This window comes from Propithecus coquereli, unplaced genomic scaffold (genome assembly GCF_000956105.1).
Source record: "Propithecus coquereli isolate 6110/MARCELLA unplaced genomic scaffold, Pcoq_1.0 Scaffold241, whole genome shotgun sequence".
NCBI lineage: Eukaryota > Metazoa > Chordata > Mammalia > Primates > Indriidae > Propithecus > Propithecus coquereli.
The window spans coordinates 1668119-1685285 of NW_012147964.1; the positions used below are offsets into that span (position 1 = coordinate 1668119).

Sequence of the window (17167 nt, forward strand, 5' to 3'; positions counted from 1 at the left end):
GGATTCGGCCCTGGCTTCCAAGACCAATCGAGGCCCAGGTGTTCAGGCCTTAATCTCCCGTGATGTCATCAGTAGCCAATCAGAGCCACTCGAGAGGTTGTCCCGGCCTCTGGCCCAGGGAGGAAGGACGAAGCCTGAGCCACCCCAGACAGGGTCCAGCCACCTCCTCAGGCCCCTCATGGGTTCAGACCTGCTTTGGGCGGGTTGCAGACGGCCTGGTTTAGCTCTGGGCTCGGCCAGGCCTGGGTTCAGATCCTGCTGCGTCCTGGCTACGTGACCGGGGACAGGTGTTCATCTGCCTGTGCCTCAGTCTCCCGCTCTGTGGAATGGGCCCCATGTCTGAGGAGGGCAGAGTCTCCCGTGCCTGCACGGCGCCTTGTACGCAGTTAGCTCGGGACACGGGGCTGGGGCTGTGTTCCCTCCACGCAGCGACCTGGGCCAGAATCGCGTGTCTCTTGTTCCGCTGGGGGACAGCCTTCGGTTCTGGCCCTACACTTGATCCTGTCTCAGCCTCCTGCCCCCTGCAGTGTACCCAGGGCTCAGTTCCCTCCCAAGCTGGTGGCTTCTCAGCCACCTCCGTCCACACCGTCCCCTGCCCCCATCCCCATGTCCCTTCTGGGCTTTTCTAAGCAAATACATGTGTTCTGTTTCCGTTTTATACAAACAACAGCATCGTCTACATCAGGAGGTGACACTTTTTCTCTAAAATGCCAGAGAGGAAATCTCTTCGGCGCTGTAGGCCAGTCTGTCTCAGCGGCAACTCAATCCTGCGGTCATAGCGGGAAAGCCGAGAAATGAATGGGCGTGGCCGTGTGCCAATAAAACTTTATTAACAAAAACAGAGGGCTGGATCTGGCCCAAGGGCCGTGTTTTGTGACTCTTGGTCTATACCATCTTTGCCTTTGAACTTTGCCCACGTAGCAGCGTATCCTGGACTTTGTTCCAGTGTGTTTGTCCTGCGAGCTCTGTTGCTGGTTTTAGAAGGCCTGGCCTTTGCACGCCAAGTCCCTGCGGATAGATGTTTAGACCGTCTGTTGTTCCTGCTAGCACCCCAGGACGAATCCATGTGTCACTTCTTTAGTGCACGGCACGTAGGTCTTAGATGCTGAGCTGAGGGCTCCGGGGGTCTCTGGTGGGCGACGTCCAATTGCCCCCTCCCTGGCCAGCGCTCCTACCGGGCTCACCTTCCCAGTGCTGGGATTGGTCACATGTTTGTCACTTGTCCATCGGGGTGGAGAGAGAAGGGTGTGTTCGTCTGCTCGGGCTTCCGTAACGAAGTACCCCGGACTGGGGGACTTAACAGGAATTTCAGGTCTAGAGGTTGCAAGTCTGAGATCGAGGTGTCCGCAGGGCGGGTGTCGTCTGAGCCTCTCTCCTTGGCTGCAGACGCTGTCTCCTCCCTGCGTCCTCACGCGGTCGTCCCTTTCTGCGTGTCTGTGTCCTCATCTCTCCTTATCCCAGGGCCCTAGTCCTACCGGATTAGGCCCACCCATGCGCCCTCATTTTACCTTAATCCCCCCTTCGAAGACCCTGGCTCCAAAAACAGTCACGTTTTGAGATACTGGGAGTTGGGACCTCGACATACAAATTTGAGGTGGCGAGTAGGGGACACAGTTCAGCTCTTAACAAGGGGCTGGTGGTTGTTTTAATTTGTACCGAGGAGGCCGCCCCCACCCCAGGGGACCCGTAGTGCATCGAGGTGACAGGCCAGCGCAGAGCTGGGGCGTGCTAGGAGTTAGAGCGGAAGGAGCGGCCACCTCCCCCACCCTGGCGTCGACTCCAGCTAAATTAGGCCACAGAGCCCGTTGCCGTCGTGGTTTGCAGAGCGCTGGAACGGAGGCAACCCGTCAATTAGCCGCTGGCCTCAGCCCAGAGCCACGGTCCCGCCGGTCACAGGCGCTCAGGGCTCAGAAGCTCCCCGGGGGACGAACCGGGGGGTTAGTTTGTCCTCCTTGTCCCCCAGTACCCCGACTTTACGGCCAACAGGAGCCGGCCCCTGGCCAGCCAACAGGGACTCTGAGGACTTGTGGCCTGACACCTAGCATGGTGCTGACAGCACCCGGGATCGAGTTGTTTATTTAATGAGCGCCTGCTGTGTGCCAGGCCCTGCGCTGGGTGCTGGGGATGCCGTGGCGACACCGATACATCGTTACACGTGGCGTTCGATGCTCTGGCTCAAGCAGTCGGGAGTCTGGGTGGCTCTAGAAGGAAGGTGCGTGAGCTGTTTGGGAGTGACATTCAGATACGTAGACGGGGCGGGTATGGCGATTCCAGGCCAAGGGAATGGCAGAAGCAGGTGACACGGGAGTGGCCTTGGGGACTGACACTCTCCCGGTGTACGGAGGAGGGAAGAGCTGTCAAGGCCGGGTGGGCCCAGGGCTGAGGTCACACAGCCGGGCAGGGGCTGGTCCCCGGGCCCGGAGGGGCGGCCGTGCCGTGCTCAGACCTCTGCCCTGTTTCTCCCCCGTCCCCACCCTCAGAGGACCAGCTGCCCTCCGGCTTCCCCAACATTGACATGGGCCCGCAGTTGAAGGTGGTGGAGCGCACGCGGACAGCCACCATGCTGTGCGCCGCCAGCGGCAACCCCGACCCCGAGATCACCTGGTTCAAGGACTTCCTGCCCGTGGACCCGAGTGCCAGCAATGGGCGCATCAAGCAGCTGCGATCAGGTGAGCGCGGGCGGCCGACAGGACGTGGGAGCCGTGGAGGGTGGTAGGGGAAGGGCAGCCATGGAGGTCATTGGCTCTGGGGGAGAACGTCTTCAAAGCTGCACCAGCGGGGCTATAGTGGGGCACAGATGGGCAGAGGTAATAAATAGGGAGCCACGGAAGGTGGCGGAGGGAGAGCATCTTCTCTACTAAAGCCATAGGCATGTCTAGGGAGGATATAATGGGGCCTGGACAGGGAGTGACAGAGTGCAGCCATGAAATGCAATGGCAAGAGAGGAGACAGCGCAGGCCATAGACAGGTAAGGTGCTGGGGAGCCTTAGAAGGCTACAGGGAGAGAGTGTCTCCAAGGCTAAAGCAGTAAGGATGGAATGGGACAGAAGGTGGTGGTGAAGGTTTGGGTCCGTGACAGGCACAGACGGATAGGTAGCCCGGCCTGTTTGTTCAGGCCCTGGCTGGCGTAGGGAGACCCAGGGACAGAGCACAGGCCTCAGCCACCTTGGGGACAGATGCTCCCACCACTGGGCTCGGCACAGCGCCCACGCGCCCCATCTGTCGGTCCGTCTGTCTGGGGGGCCGTGTGTGCGCGTTGTGTCTGTCGTCCCACCGCCTCACAACATGTCTGCGTGTGCGTGTCTGGGCTCCCTGCGCCGGCCTGGCCTGCTCATGGGCACGGGCGCGTGGGCCAGGCTGGCAGCATCCACGGGTCACCGTCCCCTTCCCAGAGCAAAGCTCGTCCGCGTTGCGGTCCCTGCTGTGTAGGGCGCGCAGGGCGGTGGCCCGCGTGCACACGTCCCCACGGTGCTCATGCATCGTGACACGTGTGCTAGGGATGTGTCCGTGTGCCCTCCGTGCGTCTCTGTGCCTCGTGAGCACGCGTGTCGGTGCCCGTGCCTGTGTGTGTCCATGTCACGGATTTGTTTTATTTTTTTTCAATAATTCAGAGCTCGAGGCCCTTGTTTCCGGTTCCTGGTGGAATCGCCCCGCACCTCCCGTGCGCAGCGAGCGCCTTCTGTTTTCTTTCTCCCCTTGCTCTGAGAATCCCGCCTTGGAAGCCCCCCAGCCCCTCCCAGCAGACCTCCCGTCACCCTCGGGGGGGCCCCCCAGCTTACTGCCCCCCCCAGCCCATCAGCCCGACCTCCACTGGCAAAGACCCCGCCCCTGGCAGAGGGCAGACGCGGAGCCCAGAGTTCTCTTCCCTGAGAGCCCCAGACCTCGCACTGGGAAGAGGGGGAACCTCCCCCGGGGGTGCAAACTGCGGGCCTGTTTGCAGCTCGCGGGGCTCCGACAGGGGGCGCGATAGCTTCCACCATCGGAGCCCACGGGGAGGGAAACAGTTGACAGAATAGAGACCTCAGAGCCTGATGGCTCCGGCGCAGATGCCAGCTCTGTGCCCCAGCGTAGGTCACCCTCTCTGAGCCTTGGTTTCCTGCATCCTAGCATTCTCGTGACGTCACCAGGAAGGGATGCCTGGCACGTAGTAGGTGCTCAATGAACATAAGCCGTCTTTTTTTTTTTTTATAACCAGAATAAACCTTATTGTCATTCCGACACCCCCTCTCCTCCCCACCCCAAGGAGGAGACAGACTTCTGAGTAACCACCCACCACCCATTAATGTTCCTGTTCTCTTTTCTTATCCCTCTGTTGTAAACACTCAGAAACCTTTGGTAAGTCTGATTTCTTCACCACGTCGACAACTAACGCCCCTCCCTGTGTCCCTCTCCTGCCCTCCCCCCACACTAACAGCCACCGTGACAGTAACCGTGACCCACTCTGCGTGGCATGTTTACTAACGCCCCACCCCCACCAGCCACCCAGCCCTCCCCACCGGGCACCAGTGGGCTGCAGAGAGAGGAGCCCAAAAGGAAAAGAGGAAAAAAAAGGCAAGTCCACAAAGATCCAGCCAGACATCCTCAGGCCAGTGGAACTTCATATCTAACAGTTGAAACTACCTCCCTGCTCCATTCTTTTGGCCTTAGCACTGCTAGATAAGGATTTAGCTACAGAAGTTTGGGGGCTGGGGTAGGGTGGGGTGGGGAATTTTCCAAGTGGGCCAGTACTAGGTACTTCCCACCCATTTTTCCCAGCATTCACCTGGAATCCCCTGAAACCAACTGCTGGGCTAATTTTTACTAACGTGAGAGTGACTAATATTGACCCATGGTAGTCTCTTCTTAGCTCCCTCGGAGTAAGAAGCAGAACTGTCTTTAATGCCTGAGAGATACATCCTTTCTACTCAGCAGAGTAGCCTTGGGCACTTTGGTCATCTTGAGCATCGCTCACAGGTAGTGAAACAGTTCAAATCAAGGGCCAATCTAGATTCCTGTTCTCTACAGTGTGACCCTGGGCAGAATCTCATTTGTTCCCGTATAAAGGGGGAAGAGTAGCCTCATGGGTTGAGGATAGCCCCCAAAATAACAGGTGGCCAGGAGTGGCTCACACCTGTAATTCCAGCACTTTGTGAGGCTGAGGTGGGAGGATCACTTGAGACCAGGAGTTTGAGACCAGCCTGGGCAACATAGCAAGACCCCATCTCTATAAAAAAATATAAAAATTAGCAGGACATGGTGGCATCTGTAGTTCCCAGCTACTCAGGAGGCTGAGGCAGGAGGACCCCTTGAGGCTAGGAGTTGGAGGCTGCAGTGAGCTATGATGACACCACTGCACTCTACCCCAGGCGACAGAGTGTGACCGTGTCTCAAAAAAAGAGAAAAAAGAAGAGGGGCCCCAGAAAGTTCAAGCTAGAGGTTCCCTAGCCCAGGAGGCCAAAGGAGCTGGGCTCAAGGCCCCCCCAGCTTCTTGCTCATGACGTAACCTCAGAGACTCTAAGCCTGGGGCTTCAGTATGCCCATCTGTGTAATGGGTCTGGGCCACACAGAAGAGGCTGTTTTCTCACCTGTCCAGCCCCTCCTGCCAGCTCCTCAGCCCTGATCTTGGGCTCTTCTTGTCCCGGGCCGAGTGGTCTGCCATCCTCAGAGCCCGAAACTCCGCCCTCCCCAACATGAGCCGAGGGCGTAACATTCCAGCCTGGGGGCTGCTTTTCCCGCCCCCCCGCCCCGTAGACAGCTCTTTCCTCTTTTCCTTTTGGAAGTTAAGAGAGCTGCAGGGCTCCCTCCCTGTGCCCCAACCCCTTCTCCGGTCTGTGTGTGAGACCTTCCCCCTGCTTCCCTAATGCCTGGCCCCGGGGCACTAACCCCTCCCACCCCCGTGTCTCTAACACGATTCCCGAGACTCCGATTTCTTCCTGCCCGCCTCACCCCTCGTCTGGACTCAAAAGTGGGTCCCTTGCTGGGCCCCCCAAGAAGGAAAGAAGGAAGGGTGGTTATGAAGGGCCCGGCCAGGCCAACAGACCTCCTCCTGGGCGCAGAGACCTCCTCAGGCCCTCCCAGAGAGGCTCCTGGACTCACTTCCCCCAACCCCCAGAGATTGCCGCCTCCTCTGGGAAGCCCTCCTGCTCCGGCACACCCTCAGACCCCGCCCCGCCCCTAGGAGGCTCGTCCTGCCTCCCTCAGCAGAGCCTGCATGGTCTGTGGGCCCAGGGCTGGCTCCATGCCCCCGGGGCAGAGTGGACGGGCCTGGCTCTCGTGGCCTGGCCCAGCCTTCCCGGGGGCCCCCCGGCCCCCCACAACTGCCTTCTGACACTCACTGACTCTCTCTGCTTCCCTTACAGAAAGCACTCCGATCCGAGGTAAGAGGCTCTCCCCTCACTCACCCACCCACTCACGCGCTCTCGCTGCACACCAGCCCCCAGACTGCCCGGGGGCCGCCCCCAGAACCCCCTGCCCCCCCACACGTGTCCTCCTGGCCACCCCACCTGGTGTCTGTCCAGTTTCTGCGTCTGTGTCTCTGTCTGCGGCTGGGGGGCCGAGGGTGACCAGAGTGACTCTTTAGGTCACCTGGCTGTGGGAAGGGGGCTCTCTTCTCCCCGAGAAGGGCACTCACTGCCTCGCACGCCCACCCCAATCGCCGGGAGTCAGGTGCGCTCTTGCCACCTGTAGCGTGATTGTGCAGAGAGGACCTTTTGGCTTTACAAGGAGACAGAGACAGGCGTTCTCAAAGGCCAATTCTGACTCTGCTCCCCTGTCCCCCGCAAAGTGCTACCCCCGAGAGAGACTAGAATAGGCCTAAGGTGGGAGCCCTGGGGAAGAATCAGTGTCTAGTTCCAGCTTTGCTATGAAATGCTGTGTGACCTAGAGCAAATTCCCTACCCTCTCTGGGCCTCCACAGCGATACCTACCTGCCTGCTTCCCCAGAGCCTTGAGATCAGGGAAAAGTAAGACATGTTCTCCGGGGGCAGAGCCCTCATCCATGGCCCCCACAGAGAACCTCCTAATCTGTGGGTCTATGTCATTCTTATGGGGCAACCACGAACACAGCTGGGAGCTTGGCATTTTTAGACTCCTGGTGCCACAAGCTCTGATTGAAGCCTGTGATTCAAACACACTTGGGGATATTCACCCATCATTTACTCATGGTCAACAGGCACGTGGGGCCAGGCCTGTGATTCAAACATACTTGTGGAAACCTGTGCCTCAGTTTTTATTTGTGGGCACTTAAGTATTTGAATAAAGGCCTGTAATTTCAAACACACTTAGCTTCATTTACTGTGAAAATGAAGACTTGTTCTAGGCTCCTGATTTCAAATGTCCCTGGGGACATCTTGGCCTTGATTTCATTTACTCGCGGGCACTGTGGTGTTTGATCAAGGCCTGTGATTTTACATATTCTTGGGAAGGTTCATTCATTTTTTATATGTTCATGTGAGAAGTGAAGTCTTTGAGCTGGGCCTGTGATTTCAAACATACTAAGAGGAAATCAGCCCTATTTTGATATACTCATGGACACCAAGACCTTGGATTTGGGCCTGTGATATTAATTGGCCTCTTCTTGGTATCTTTATTCGCGATCAACAAATTCTGATTTGTGATTTCAAATACACTTGGAACATTTCAACCTCAGCTTTATTTGTGAGTATAAGAGGCTTTTAATCAGAACTCGGATCTCAAACGCCTTTGAAGATTTAATGTAATCTTCGTGCACCCGTGAGCATCGTGAAGTTAGGTCTAGGATGGTAATTTCAAACACACTTGAAGATGTTCATTCAGTTGTACTTCAGGATCTTGAATTTAGGCCTGTGGTTTTAAACACAGGTAGAGGGATTCAGGCTGACTTATTAATCCTTAGAAGTCTTCAAATACCTGGGGAAATTCTGACTCTTCAGTTAGTGTCAGACACAGGCGGCTTTGATCCAGGCCTTTGATTTCAAACATACTTGATGCATCTCCATCTCAACAACCTTTACAGTAGCTGTCATGGGGTGTAAACCAGTCCTGAAAGTTCAAGCACCCTCAAAAAAGTACAACCCCATCTCCATTTATTTATAGGCACCAAGGGCCTTTGACGCCTATGATTCCAAACACACTTGAGGAATCCAGACCCACGTTCATTTACTCATGTGCACTGGTTAAAATCAGCCAAGCAACCACCAGCTCCCTGGGTGTTCACCTGACTTGTGGTAGCCCTGTAGGTCCCTGGAGCTCTCAAACGCTCCCCCAGCTTCGTAGTTCAACTTGGCAATTGTTTCTGTGGAGCCTTAGCCACAGGACCGGCTGCTTTGACAGTGAGAGTGGAGGGTTTGCTGGGGAATCTAGTGTGTTCAGGCCAGCGTGGGGCTAGACTCAGGGTGGGACTTACACAAGCCTCCGCCAAGCTGGGGCTTCTAGGCTAACTCACCTCTTCGTCTGCCTCTCTGGGCCGGCCAGAAGAGGGGACGGGCCACACAGCACTTTGGTGGGACGGCCTTCCCCACCCGCTCCCCGGCCCGCCTCTGACAGGCCGAGCTTTCTCCCCTCTCCCCGCAGGGGCCCTGCAGATCGAGAGCAGCGAAGAGACCGACCAGGGCAAATACGAGTGTGTGGCCACCAACAGCGCCGGCGTGCGCTACTCCTCACCCGCCAACCTCTACGTGCGAGGTAGGGAACGCCGCGTCCAGCTCAAAGGCAGGGACCTCCCTGTCCCGTCCCCCTCCCTCCCTCCTCGGGCTCACAGCCTCTGGGCTCCCCCGTCCCCTGCAGACCCCAGCAGGAAGGCCCCTCCCCGGTTGCCATGGGACCTCGAGCGAGGCAGCATCCTTCTCCGGTCCTCAGTTTCCTTGTCTGTGAAATGGGAGCAGGTTGAATCCTCCCCCACCCCCGTGCCTTGCAGTGGGTGACCCTGGGGGAGTCAGTGGTGGCCGGGTGGGAAGGCATGGGGCAGGGCAGGGGGGGTCAGTCTTGGGCCTACAGGGCCGGGGGAGCCTGCAGGCCTCTGCCCTGCCCCACCCCCCCCGCCCTCCCCCCTGAGTCGGCTTCTGTGGTGTGTCGTGCCTTCCCGTGTCGTGTGCTGGCTTCGCTTCTCCCGACTCTGTGGCCTCGTAGCGCCCTGCTGCACTGCCCCCCACCCCGTCCAGCGCCCTCGGTCTCCGAGTCGGGAGGTGGGGGGTCTTCGAGGCCACCCCCCGCCTGCTGGTCTGGTCCCTGCACCTGCGGCTGTCCCCGAGCCCGGTGCCCTCTGTCTCTTCCTAATGACCCTCGGCAAAGGAGAGCCAAGGCCATCGGGCGGCCGGGGCCACGGCGGGCACATGCGCTCCGGGGGCTCAGGGTTCCACCCGGCTGGGGCAGGCACGGCACCCAGCGAAGCCTGTCACTCTCACCTCCGGGTCTCGCTCAGTCACGCCCGGAAGCCCGGGTCCTCCCCCCCTGCACTCTCCTGTCCCCCTGCCCCAAGGAAGCTTCCGTATAAACGTCCTTGGTGCCCCCCCCAGGGTGCCCGGGGCTCCCCTGCTCCCGACGCCTCGGTTGCCCTCCTCTTACGTCCTGGCTGACTTTCTCAGGTCCTCCTCCGCCCTTTCCCGCCTCCTAGTCAGTGGCTGTTTCTGATCAGAGTCGTGGCAGAATCAGTTCCCTCCCACCGGGACGTCGGGGCCCCCGTTCAGACCCCAGGGCTGCCCCGATCTGCTCTGTAGAACTGACTCCATCACATCCGTCTCCAGGCCTCAGTTTCCCCCATGTGAGGCACCAAGCCCTGGTTCATTCTCCCCCGAGGAGGCCGTGCGGCTCCTCCCCTGCCCACACACCCTCACCCGCTCTGTCCCCACCCGCCATGGCTCCCACTGGCCCTGAAGCAACTCCTTGGTCCTGGACCTTGGATTTTGCATCTTGTCTCTGCGGAGGAGGCCACACGGACGGGGTGGGAATCGGGATGTGGGTGTGTGGGTGGGCAGGGGCCGGCGGGGCGGGGGGCACGTCCGATCCGCCGTCACGGCGCCTCCGGTGAGTTGCAGACGCGTTCGTGACTCCAACGGACTGGTCTTCGCTTAACCTGCTTGTTTCTCTGCCAACGTCTGGGATGGGGCTTTGCGAATCCGGCAGGGCTCGAAAGAGACAGTGTGGACGGCGGGTGCGGGGCAGGGAGCGGGCTGGGGGGTGTTAGTGAGGGTGCGAGGAGGGAGGGGGTCCTTCCGTGTCCTCAGCCCCCAGGGCTGGGCTCCCCAGCCCGAGCCCCCTTCCTCTCGGGGTGCACCGGCGGGGCTTAGGTCCGGCCTCCCGATGTCAGATGCTCCAAAATTGAATTGAGAAAAGAAATAAGAAAGAAAAAATGTAGGTCTTGTGTGTCAAGGGCAGAGTGGAAGGAAAGGAAAGAAGGTCATTGCTGTTATTTTTGTTTTTTAATTTTAATTTTTTTTTTGTTTTTGGTTTAAAGAAAAAACAACAAACTATTGCAGCTTTTAGCCTTGGGAAGGCCTCTTTTTACTCTCTGTATCTCCCCTATTTTTTTCTCTTCTTCCCATGTCATTGTGTTCCGCATCAAACCCCCTTTACATCCCTCAGAGCTTCGAGAAGGTTGGTGTGTTTTTTTCTTTTTTACTTTCTTTACCCGCATTTTTACATTCTGAAAAAATGACACGCACACGCACGAAACACCTCTAGACACCACACCGACACGCGCTGACATGCACACGGAAAAAAAAAAAAAAAAATGAAAAATAGAAAAAAAAAACGATCACAAAGATGGAATGTGAATCATAAGCGCAAAGCAAAAACAAAATAAAACAAAAAAAACCCGCCAAGTGAGAGCAAAAACCCAGAAAGACACGAAAATCTCAGCCGCGCCCAGCCCGGCCTAGGGCCGGCCGCACACATGCGATGCTTGCATTGTGTTTCGCCTCTGCATCCGTTGGTAATGTTGTTGCTAAGTTTTTTGCACTCCTCGTCGTCATGGTAACTTGGGCCTGATGCATGCTGGGAGAATGTAACAATTTCTCTGCATGCCTCTTGTTGGTTTGGTTTGGTGAATTCCCAACGCCTTCTGTTGGAGTGTTTCTCGTCTTCCGTTCTCTTCTTCTCTTTTGGTTTTCTTTTTTTTTTTCTGTCGTTCTTTTTCTTTCTTTCTTTTTTTTTTTTTTTTCTTTTTCTGGTTTTGTTTAGTTTTGGGGGAGGAAATCGATTGGTTCATTTTTTTCCCCTCCTCGCATTCCTTTTACCCAGTCCCCTTCTCCCCCAAAGCGATTTCGTCTTTGGTTCTGTCTTGTTTCTGTGCTATTTGGTTTTTGGTTTCTTGGGCTGAGCTGTTCTGTGGTTGTTCTCCAAACGCATTGTGATTTAAAAGCCAGTGTTCCTGTCCCAACTATCACCCAGGAGGGCGGAAGGGGTCCCACAGCTGGGATGCTGGGGCAGAAAGTGACCACTTAGGCACAGGGACACAAGGGGGGTGGCACGGATGGATGGCGGGAGGTCTGGGTGGGGTGTGAAGGGGGAGCAGCCCAATATGCCTGAACTTACCGGCCAGCCCCTCTTTTCCCAGAGCCGGTGCCTCATCCACCCCTCCTTGGGCGGCCATGTTGGAAGGAGGTTCAGCCAGGCAATCCATCCTTCTGTCTCAGCATTAGACTACCTTCCACCCTCCCAAATTACCCAAAAAACCAGGCAGTTGAAGTACAGCTGAGTGTGCACCAGCACTTTGAATTCTCGTTTAATTTAGTGATACATCCAAATATGGATAGTGGTCAACTTAAAGTCAGGATGGGGGAGGGTGATCACAGCACCATCCTCCCAGGATGATGCGTGCATGGCACATAGCACTCAAAATGGCAGCTGGCGTGAAGACTTCATACATTCTGTCTGGGGACATGTTCAGAACTGCCCATCAGAAAATGTAGCATGGCAGACTGTGAAAGGAAAACTTGGCCAGTGGTCTGGCCTGGAGTACTACGCCTCCGCCTGCCGGGCGACGCTGGCTGCTTCCTCCGTCCCCTCTCAGACTCTGGGCTCAGTCACAGGCATCTTTTGTCCAGCAATGCGGCATGGTCACTTTCTGAGTACCCGAGCATCAGAGCTGTGGAATTCTGGAGAAAACCCAGGGGCTCCTTGGACACAGCCTCTCCCCTGCTCTCTCTGCCTCCTAGACTCTCTCTGCTTCCCTCTCTCTCTCTCTCTCTCTCAGCTTTCTTTCTCTCTGTGTGTCTCTCACTCTTGCAAACCTTCAGAGATGCACACCCCCATCTTCTCCTCCCTCCCCGAGAAAAAGCAAGCCCTTGAGAGCCCTGCTGCAACCCCAAATAAAAACCAACCCCCAATGAAATAATCCACTTAGATTTCTAGCCCCCCTGCCCCCAGCTCACTACTCCATTTAGATGATAGTTGAGGGCAGAGGCCAGCCTCTTTAGGACTGTTCCTCGCCCTCCTTCTCTAAACGCCTAATTATTAAATCCAGGGCCAGGTTGGCAAGAGGACTTTTTTTTGCAGGAAGAAGGGTTTTATTTCTCTTATCTCCTACTAACCCAGTGTGAGAGCTGCCAGGCTAACCCTCAGGAAAACCCCAAAAGATGGAAAAAAGAGGTCTCCTAATCCCTCCACCAAAGCTAGGTCCTGGGGAATTGGAACTGGGCACACTAAGGGTCTCTGAAGACCACTTGGACTTTTTGCAGCACTCATCGGGTACCCTATGTCATGAACATAAAAAGTTACCCATAGGATTATTACAAGATAGGGAAGCGAAGAGTTTAAGCAAATGATCTGGGTGCGTCACCTCCCTTCTGTGGGGGCCCCGGTTTCCCCAGTACGTACTTCACACGTCCACTGTTTGAATAAGATGGCATCTGGAAAGAATCGTAGGGCAGAAGCTAATTCATCTGCTCAGACCTCATTTTTCAGTAGTGCTTTTCTGAGCTCATCTCATGATCTCGTTACCTCCTGGCTCCAACTCCATCCCCGTGAGATGAGCGGCCTCCCCAGAGCCACAGCTCTCATCCGGCCCCTGCCGTTTCCCTAGGAATTTCAGCAGCCACCGAAGGGGACAATAAAGGCCTTATTTAAGGACTAGGCTACCCTTGCAGATAAGTACCAGCCCGCCAGAAGAGACAGGCTGCCTGGCGTGTTCTGCCCTGAAAGCTACAGATATTTACATTGTTGCCGGAGCAGCCAGTCCCAGGAAGGAATTGCAAGAAACCCCTAGCCCCCAATAAGACTCTTCTTGTAACCAACAATATCTGCAGTTTCTGCTGAAATCTGGGTGGTTCAGGGGCAGTTTAATCAGACTAGCTCTTCTTCTCCTGAACTTTCTCTCTGGGATCCAAAGAGCTGAAGTCAAAACCATGCCCATTTTTTTAAGATCGCTTGCAGCAGCTCCGGTCCCAGAACTTGCTTGGCAACGATGTTGCTCAGGCTTTTGACAAGGTGGGAAGATGATCAGATTATATTCTCCCTGGCTGTTAATTTTCTTTTCTGTCTTTTTAAAACTGTAAGCCTTTAAGGTATGAATTAGTAAGCTCAAGATGGTGTCTTGGCCACCTGGTCTAGCAACGTAGTATTATTGAACCATGGTGCACAGGACCCAGTTAAATGGTGCGCCCACCCGCCTGATGCCGCAGGACCTTGATACAAGCTGGAGACCTCAGGGAGAACTTTCTGCCTTGAAGGGACTTAGGATATCTTCAAGGTTTTGGAAGAGGCCAACAGGACTGGAATAATTTAATGCAAAGTCTCAAATGCTGAGCTAGGAAGCCGGGACTTGGTGCCCGATGCCAGGAAGGTCTAGATTGCCTCAGTTTCCTGGTCATCTACAGAACTCTTGTGAGCCGTACTGCGTTGTTTCAGACCGATCCGTAGCATGCAATTTTGGGGGGCAGGGAACACGTTTTTAAAATTAAATTTCCGGCATCCAAGCCCTAGAATTGGTGGACGTGACCTCTCTAGGTGTTCCTCTTACCTCCTGGCCCCCCGAAAACAGGGGTAGACGCAGATATTGGGCCCAGAATACCCCTCAGCTCCTGTGTCCCCAGAAAGACTTCCATTGGGGTGCTCTGGACAGCCCCCTGGTTTCTACTTACTACACTTGGCCAGGCGTCCCCACCAAAGACCCCTGGCTTGACCGTGGGGGCAGGCGGTGTTAGCTCAGGACCTTCCCATCCCACCCTCATCCCCGGGGGGAGAGGGGACACCAGGGCAGGGGCCAGGCTTGCCTCCATTTGGGCATGGTGGGCGGCCAGGAGGGGCCCCTTTGCAGGAACACTGAGCTCTGAACACCTCTCGCCTGCTGCCTGCCTCACACCGTTTGCACTGCTGTTTCCTCTGTGGGGGCGGGGGTCGTGAAGGGAATGTTAGATTACACCTCGTCACTGGGAGAGCCCCGTGTCTCCGGCGGCCGCAGCGAGGGGGGCGAGGGGAGTGAACAGATTGGCAAGAACTGGAGGGTGGAATAAAATGGGGGGGCAGAGAGAGAGAGGGGGTACCAAAAAAACAATGACAACAATTTAAAAAATACATATCTATAGCGCAGCACGTCTGGCTCGGAACGCCAACCACTTGCCAAGGCCGCTGGGCAGCCCACGGGCCAGGGTTCCAGCCAGGTCCCTCCGGGCCTCGCACGCAGTTCGGGTGGCGGAGGGAGCTGGCGGTGGGAGGGAGGGGACCGGGCACAGGACGGTGGAGAGAGGGTTAGGGGAAGGGAGACGCACGAGGCAGGCTGAGGGGAGGTGCCCACCCTCCCTGGGCCGCGGGCTGGGGGTTCAAAAGAGGGGCCAGCTATGGGCTTTGGAATTAGGGCTCCCACCCGCTCCCTTTCCCCCTCCCTGACAGGTGTAATCTAAGCTTAAATAAACCCCCCCGGAGGCTGCACAACTTGTTGGCATCTCTCCCCTGCCCTCCCCATCCGCATATTCATTTTGGAGTTTGGAGAAGCATCCAGAACCTTCTCTCACCCCAAAATGTCCAGCAGAGCCCCCATCCCCCCCACCTCGGAGCTGCGGCTTGCTGAACCGTTGAGATGTCTGACACTGTCGGGGTTCCCCACCTAGTGCTTCAGCCAGATCACCTCACTTTTAAGTTTCCTTCCCCACCCTCCTCTGCCCTCACCCCTGCCTCCTCCCCGAATCCCCTTTTTTGGTTTTTGAGTTTCTGCCTCTTCCTGCCTGGGGGAGGGGTCGTCTCCTGGTTGCTTTGACGGTTTTTGAGTTGTTTTTCCATGCGAATCGGGGTTTGAAGCGACCACCCCCCCCACAGCCTGCCACCCACCACCCACCCTCCCGACCCCCTCGCCCACGTGAGTCCCCCCCACCCCCCGCTGGGACCCCCGGCTACTCGGTGACGAGAAGAGCTGGAAACCAGAACCAGCTGGAGCGTGCTGAGGACCAAGGCTGGTGTGGTCCCCTTATAACCCGCCTGGACCCTCCATTCAGGTCGGTAATTGGGGGCGGGGGTCCCGCGGGGCCTCTCCGTCCCGTGGGCTCCGTGCCCACCTTAACTTTCTAACCCCGCACCTCAAGCTTGCAGCCGGGGGTGGAAAGATGATGTGGGTGGGTGTCAGCACCAAACCGGGTAGAACACAGTGTCAGCCGCCTGCCCTTGTCAGCTGGGAGGATGTCTGGGGGCCTTCCAAGGCCCCCAAAGGGAGCCCGAGCCACCTTGTGCCCATGGGCATGGTCCTCCTCAAACTCGTGGCAAACCAGCCCTCTTCCTACAGCACCCCCTTAGGAAGAAATGATGTGGGTGAGAAAGCGAGTGGGCGACGTTTTTTAGGTGTTGGAGAAGCCTTTATAGTTTATTGGCAGGTCCGTTTAACTGATGGCTGCTGGCCATGTTGGGGATTATGAGCACTGAAATTACTGTTGGTGATAAATGCCCTCCCACATTGAACTGACTTATAGTTGACAACCGTATACAGCACGTCTTTTACATATTCAAGATATATCCCTTGTGTCTACTTCTAAAAACAGTTTGTGGTACCTTCCAAATTATGACATCCCTAAGGGGAGAGATTTCAAGATAAGATCAGACATGAACAGGGTCTTTTGGATGAGATGTTGGCCCTTACAGAAGAAATTGGCCTGACATTTAACCTTAAGATCCTAAAGCTAATCTTACTACTCCCTTTGATGTTCCAATAATTCTTTTAGATATGAACCTTTTACTGATGGTTTCTGGACATTCATTATGATGGCTATTGGACATTCAACTGGTGGTTCCTGGCCATTAATTCAGTTGATGAAATTACATATAAGTGATGGGCGTTTTTGCCCTCTTTCGAGCCCCCAGTGGGTCAGGACATGTTTGAAAGAGCCAGAAGCCAAGCATTGACACCTGGCTGTAGTCCGTCCTCACCATGGTGAGCAAAGGCTTGTTCTATCTGAGAGGCAGGGACCAGGTGGGCCTGGCTTTGAGCTCTGGCCACACCACTGCCTTCCTTTGTCATTTCCAGCTAGTCCCTGACCTCTGTTCCCTCATCTGCAAAACAAGCATCAGGTTATTTGCTTCTCAAAATTGTTGGGAGGGAGAAAGCAAGGTGGAGATTCAGTAGAAATTCTTATCGTTTGCCCCATCCCTGCACGGTGTCAATTGGACTGACGCCCTTCTCGGGTCACCTGATTACATCCATTTTACAGATGAGGAAACTGAGGCTCCTCAGTTGGGGATGGGGGGTGCTTCCCAAGGCCACAGGGCTTATTCGGCCACCTCAGCTTCTCCGTGTCTGTCTGGAGAGGTTTTCTAGAGGACTCCGAGTCCCTGGGGAGCTGTTCTTGAGCTATAGGACCTGGAGTTTGCCCAGCCCTGAGCGGGGCTTTAGGGAGAGAGGGTCAAGTGCGGCTGGGCTGGTTTGTTCCAAAGGTTCTTTCTCCACGAGGAGCCTGCCCCTGTGGCCACCTCCCACCCTCGCCGGAGGCTCCGGGTGCGGTGGCCGGACCCTGTGTTCTGCCGGTGGGCGGGGGACAAGAGCACCTCCCTGGGGAAGCCACGCCCCTCTTCCTTTCAGACCCCGATTTCAGCCCCACACCCATTCCATGACTTTTTTTTTTTTTTTTAACTTCTTGCATTTGGGTGTTTTTCGTTTCAGAGGGGTTAATTTTTGTTTGTATTTTAGGTTCTTTTTTTTCTCCCCTTTTTTGCTTTATATTTTCATTTGTCCTTCCTGGTTTTGTTTTGGATGTCGATGCCGTTTTTTTCTGTCCTTGAATAATAATTAGCCTCC

General features: G+C 55.8%; 1 protein-coding gene across 1 annotated transcript in view; it reads left to right on the top strand.

Annotated features, from left to right (window-relative positions):
* Positions 1-17167, top strand: part of PTPRS (protein tyrosine phosphatase, receptor type, S) — a 56388-nt gene that overhangs the window by 8722 nt on the left and 30499 nt on the right. The window contains exons 4-5 of the mRNA XM_012646299.1: positions 2481-2669; positions 8530-8640. Coding sequence (XP_012501753.1) covers positions 2481-2669; positions 8530-8640 — 300 coding nt within the window. The remainder of the gene's footprint in view (positions 1-2480; positions 2670-8529; positions 8641-17167) is intronic.